Source organism: Anopheles nili, chromosome 3 (genome assembly GCF_943737925.1).
Source record: "Anopheles nili chromosome 3, idAnoNiliSN_F5_01, whole genome shotgun sequence".
In the NCBI taxonomy this organism is placed as follows: domain Eukaryota; kingdom Metazoa; phylum Arthropoda; class Insecta; order Diptera; family Culicidae; genus Anopheles; species Anopheles nili.
In genome coordinates this window covers 56,481,643-56,487,925 of record NC_071292.1, presented here as the reverse complement: position 1 = coordinate 56,487,925, position 6,283 = coordinate 56,481,643, and the positions used below count along the sequence as shown (strand labels likewise).

Sequence of the window (6,283 nt, the reverse complement as noted above, 5' to 3'; positions counted from 1 at the left end):
CGAATTCGAATTCTTCCAACATGATGCTTTACCCTTGCTTTTGCTACCATTGTGTTATTCTTGTATTGTAGATGCCCCATGTTTGTTAGACTGTATTATTTTATTAGCCGACTTCGTTTTGCACAGCAGCGCGTTACTCACTAAGGACTAGAATCGGCTTATCCTATGTTACGAAATCTTCTAGGCTAAGAGTGGAATCGGAATGCGCGCACGGCAGACTGAAAGCGGAGGGAAGGCAAACCGAACCTCGTAGAAGCACCGATCGTTTTTCCTCCTTGCCAGGGGGATAAGGAGACTCACATCTAGCGAGAATTAGGCAACGCGAAGCAGTGTGGAAGCGCACAGAGATAAACAAAGATTTTTTTAGTAATTTAAAAACGATCAAACGTATAAAACTATCTAACTAGACACGTAAGGGTATCTGATAAAATTAACAACAGAAAACCATTCAGTAGCACCTTTATAAAGTGTAAATGTACGATAAAGCATGTGAGTGGATAAGAAAGCAAGAAAGCGAGTGAAAGATAGAGAATGTGAGAAGTAAGTGAAGTTAGCGAAAATAATAAATGAAAAAATATGTAACGTGTGATAAGCAAAATAGAAGTGAGAGAAAACCCCTCTGCTAGTTATGGTGGGTCTACAGCTGCTTCGAATTAGTAAAAAAGAATTTCCCGAAGCTTAGAGGGCTTTGGGATAAAGCAGGCACAGCTCTAGCTGGCAACAGTGAGTAGTGCTCTAGATAGCGAGAGGAGAGACGATGGAACAAGAATGGATTGTTTTGTGGTGAAAATGGACAGGACACCAGACGCTACCAGAGACCCTCAAGATTTAAACACACACAGACACATCACGCACCATCAGGTGAAATTATTAGCACAAAATTACTTCTTCTCGAGAGAGGTTCGCATATGCGCCCCTGTGGGCAGAAGACCCTATGGAAAGGCGGTATGGTTGATTCTAAATCTATTGGTGAGATTTTTTTAACCAAAAAAATACACATGGAACAACTCGTATTATTAATCTCGTTCCCCCGTTTCCTTGACGTTTTTTTCCGCTGCGAACGTGTAGGATTGCGTTGAGCATTAGTTAATATTTAATCGATCTACTAGTATCAATTCGGTTTAACGTATAAGATGTGCGGTACCGCTGCGCCTCGTGGGGGCGCCCAACGATAAGGGTTGGCCTCTCGGAGCATCTTTACACGCTGTTTTACTGCTTTCGAACATCCAATTATCGTCCGGATGTTGCTGCATTGTGATGCAAGGAGAGCAAGCCCGAAGAAAACTGCTAATATAAAGGACGAAATTACGTCGTCGGTATACAAAGCTAGAACAAACCCTTACCACACCAAAAATACAGTAGTATTACACATCGTACACACAAAACTGCTGCTACCACGGATTCAGATGTGTTCGTCTATTTTACAACACGGTGTGCAAAAAACGCCACCGAAACGAGAAACACGAAACAGACTTTCAACAATAGAACAAACAAGCAACATCGAAACACATCATTATCAGTGACTGGAAAAGAAACAAAACGAAGCAACTAGGTTCACACTAAAAAAACGAAAACGAAAACAAGAAACACAACCAATGCAACAGCATAACAATAACTAAACATAGGATTATGAAAAGGAATAACAAAACGTGCGGTTGCAGAGCGTTATTGCCCACCTTTGGTGTTTCCTATTGGGTAGGAGAATTCGATTCATAGCTAATATTGTTGCATCGTTTGTTCATCAGTTCATTTACGGAAATTCGGCTTCTCGTTTGTGTGACCCGAAGCAGTACAATTTAGCTAATTTGAATCGACCGGTAGCTGATTCGAAGCGACACGAACGACTAGCCGAAAGTTGCTGCGCAGCAGTTTAGAAGAGAATTTTTTAATCAAAACGTTTCCTTACACGAATTGGAGATTTATTCAAAATGCTGGATGGTGTTACAAATTGCCGGGCCAAATTAGTTGATGATAACTATCGGAAAAGAGTTTCTTTTTCTCGTGTACAATTACGGCAACATTTTGCAACTGTTTCGATCGCATAGGAGCGTGTTTATACCATTCGGAATATCGTAGCTAAAACGTTTACCATTATTAACACGTCCGCGTCGAAAAACACGACGTTTGTTGCTTGTCGTACAGACTAGGGTTTATTTATTTCAAATTTGCTCCCAGAGTCGCGATCGGTGGGATTTGGAGGCAAACATTACACGACAAATTTGCAGTGATACAGTTCCTCATCTTAATATTCGTTTTCGTACGATTTTGGTTACTTTTTGGTCCACCCGAGGCAGATTTCACTATTAGGGGCCCCGGTTTTTCCCCGTGGGTGGGAGACGGAACCAGTTTCGCAGTATGCGACTATCGTTGAGTCGGAAACAGTGCATCAGATCCATTCTGCAAAAGCAAGTAAACGAGCCGACGTATGATAATAACTATACATATATGCATATAAAAATATATATATATTTAGAGCGACGAAGAAAAAATAGGTAAAACTATTGCATGGCAGACAGGACACAGAATGTAATTCAAACTATTGTGTAACGGGGGATAAACGGAACGGTCGGTTAATCAAGCGAAGGGAGGTGCAGGGAACCGTGCTCAAGCATAGCAGATAGTTTGTAGAGAACCAGGCACACGACTCGATAAGAGAGCTTGCATTGCGAGCATATGTGAAACGAGGGCAAAAGCTAGGCTCAACCGAGGAATCGGCAGCACAAATCCTAAAAGCATCACACCTAGCTCACACACACACGCGGATGAGGACCTTCGGAAAATTGCGATAACTTTCCTGCAGTAAGGATGCTTAAGCTCTCAACCAGATAGGATACGACGAGGCGGATGAATGCGGAATGCGAACGGGCAGTCGGAGCGCGCGAGAATGATACACGGAAATAAACCAAAAATTCCAAACAATCTATACACACCGACGCGCGTTTATTTTTATTCGCCATTATACCCATGACAGTGCAGCGTACACGTGGCCACTACGCCGTGCCGTATATCTTCCTTCGGAATGGTGCTGGCAGATGTTCAACCATCGAAAGTGAGTTTGCCTGAACCGCCACCAGTTCGTCTTCGCCGAGCCAATCGATGGCCACGAGCCGGGGAGTTTCGCGAACCACCTGCAGTTTGTACTCCGAGAGGCTGCCCTCGTTGCTGTCGTTCTCGTTGCCGCTCGTTTGTTTCTTCTTCTTCTTCGACGACTCTTTCAGCATCATCTCCTCGTCTTCGATATCTTCGCCGAAACGCAGCGTTAGGATGTGGGAAGCACTCTGCAACAGCAGTGTGGATTCGTGCCGAGGATCGCATGTGATCCCGGAAATCGGTTGGTTCATCAGTTCCGGGTTCAACGTGTCGAACTGCACGTACGCAGAAAACACGAACTGGAACTGATCGAAGTCGTACAGGAATAGCTTGTAATCCGCAAAGGCAACGGCCAGCCGTGTTCGGTTCGGTTGAATCGCGATAGCCGTCGGGGGCAGTTTGTAGCGCGGGAGAGATATCGATCGCTTCCACTTGCTGCCGGATCTCTCGAATACTACGATCGCACTGGCCACGTCCGCGCACACGAGGTAGCGATTGCAGCGCGATACCGCCGACAGATGGATCGTGTCCGTTAGCCACCGCCCGGCCTCGATCGATTGGCAGTGGTCCCACTCCTCGTTGTCGTCGCCAGTGCAGCTGAAAAAGTGAATCGTCCCCGACCGATGGTACAGGAACATGCCAGCGGAATCGTGCGTAAAGTCAACGCGATAGCAGACAGAGAACTGCTCCGGTGGATTCCGGACACGCTCGAGACACGAGTTCGTCGGATCCGCCAGTTCGCAGTCGTACCGGAACAACCGGATAGTGCTTTCCGTCGAGTAGACGATCCACCGCCCATTCGGAGAGATCGCGGCCGTGGCGATGTGTTCGTCCTTTTTGCTGCGAATCTGCAGCAGCTTGACGCCACCCAGCGAGAGCTTTTCTTGGGGGGCCAACGACCAGACCTCGAGGTAGTTGAGGTAACGCAGCAGCACCATCCGACTGTCGTGGGCCACGATGACGGCCGAACCCGGCAACAGCGGCAAGTACTTATCTATTCGATAGGGTGGGAAAGAAGTCACGACCAGCGTCCCGTCGACACCGCCTGACACGAGACTGTTCCCGAATGTGACCATCGTTTTGACGTCGTGCGTATGACAACGCCGGGTTATGTGTCGTGCGAAATACTTTCCCGGCGGTCCGTGTGCCGAATTGGCGTTTTTCTGCCGTCCAACTTCCGCTTCCACGTAGTGGAACGTACGAATGCTGGGTTCCACGCCAGAAACGAACAGGATTTGATTTACTTCGTCCATCGCCAGGCAGAGCAGATCCGCCTTTGAGATGCAGTGGATTTCTAAGACGGTACCCTGTTGCCCGTCGTACACCACCATTTTGCCTCGGGAATCGGCCGACACAATGGTGAAATCCTTCAGCACGTAAACGGCCCAAACGTTGGTGTCGGTGTTCGGGTTCGATCGCCCAACCGTCATCTTGTGCACGGCGTGGCCCTTCCGCACGTCCCACACGCGCACGGCGTTCGTCGATCCGGTCACCAAAAAGTCGCCGCTCCAGTCGAAACAGCAGCAAACGATACGACCCTCCTGCTTATCTAGGATGCGCTCGTACGTGATCTCGCCGTTGTCCAACCGGTACACGTTGATGTAACCGCCGTCTGTACCCACGGCCAGCAGCCGCTCATCACGGCTTACATCTATGCACCAGGCAGCGTTGCCCGTCACGTAGACCGACTGCTTCACGCGCGGTCGATCGCTATCGGGCTTTAGCTCCCACTCAACCAGCGACCCGGCGAGGCTGACGACGAACAGACGGATGCCGGCCCAGGCAATTCCTTCGACCGACACACCTTCCCCACCGGGGATCGTTTTCTCCAGGAACGGTGCGTGTGCCATGTTCCAGATTTCGATCGTACCATCGTCCCTACAGGGTAAAAGAGCAGATTGATGCAATATGAACAGGTGCGTGCGAATAGCCGGTGTGTTAGGTTTACCTCGCACATGCTAGCTTCTTCTGTGATTGGCTGAACGAGGAACATGCTATTCCACGGGGCAGAAGGTTGTAGAACTGTACGTTATGTAGCTGACACTCCCTGGCGGGTAGTTTGGAGACCATTTTCATTTTTCTTATCGGACACTACATTCGAATTCAAACAGATCGCCACCACACGTGCTTATTGTTTGTATGGCTTTGACACGCCGTTTTGTTTTTGACAGCATGGCAAGATTGTTTAAAAAACTGCATTCCAGCTGTTTATTGGGATGCACTTTGACAATCACATAATGCATTTGTTTATCAAAGATGGATAGCTAGCAAAATGCATTCAAATCGAATAATCCTGATGGCAAATTCTAATTTTATTCCAACAGTGCATGCATCACATAGTGATTGTTTTTAACAAGCACTTTCTATGAGCTTCTTGCGACACTTTTTCAACGATTTGTGTATAATACCGTCCGTTAGTACACATAGTTGCAATCAAAATGATTCTGAATCATTTTTGAATTGATGAATTCTTTTCATTGTTTAATAATGTTTCATAGCTAAAAGCATAAAAGAATGGTAAAATTTTGATTTATTTATTGACTGAAACAAATGTGTGCAAAACCAACCAGAAATGTTAAAATTTTGTGTGCCTGTAGAAAGCTGTCAAACGATACATCACTGACCAACCTTCTATTCCAGCTGTGCTATGCTTCGGACGCCATCTTGAACAATCGACGGCACACTCGGGTGTACACATACGCGGCAACATTAAGAAGCTGACAAGGTGGAGTGTATTTCTACATTGCGTGGTGTATCGTTTCCTTAATTCGACAATTCGAGAAGCAAAGTTTAAGCTCAAACCAATGCCACCGCGTACGGTAATATTGTGCCTTTGCCCTGCGAGCAAACCGTTGCAAAGTGCCGCGTAATCGGTCGCCCTTTCCCGTGTGTAGTTCAGAGTTTCCTATCGGTCGCAGCATTGAAGCAGCTTCGAGTGAGTGCGCGAATCTAATCCAACTAAAACGTGAAAATATACTATTCCCAGTGTTGTGCGACCAATAAATTGTGTTAAAACAATTCCCCGCGAAGCATTATCAGCGAGCAGGTTTATGGGCAGGTAAAGCATGTCGACCCACTTCAACAGGCGACTTGGCAACGCGATCGAGCCGAGCTTTCTTTTGCTGCGTTTGTTTATGTGTGGCCCGCGGTCTAAATCGATGTCCGTTGTCTATCCTTTTTCTCGCGATTCTTG

The 6,283-nt window shown here is 46.9% G+C and overlaps 1 protein-coding gene across 1 annotated transcript; it reads right to left on the bottom strand.

Annotated features, from left to right (window-relative positions):
• Positions 1-2,951: 2,951 nt before the first annotated feature.
• On the bottom strand, positions 2,952-5,170 carry LOC128725439 (U3 small nucleolar RNA-associated protein 4 homolog). Its single transcript, XM_053819181.1, has 2 exons — positions 5,039-5,170; positions 2,952-4,968 (listed from the first exon to the last, which is right to left on the bottom strand). Exons 1-2 carry the CDS (start codon positions 5,164-5,166, stop codon positions 2,991-2,993), a joined length of 2,106 nt encoding a protein of 701 aa, XP_053675156.1. The 5' UTR covers positions 5,167-5,170; the 3' UTR covers positions 2,952-2,990.
• Positions 5,171-6,283: the final 1,113 nt, after the last annotated feature.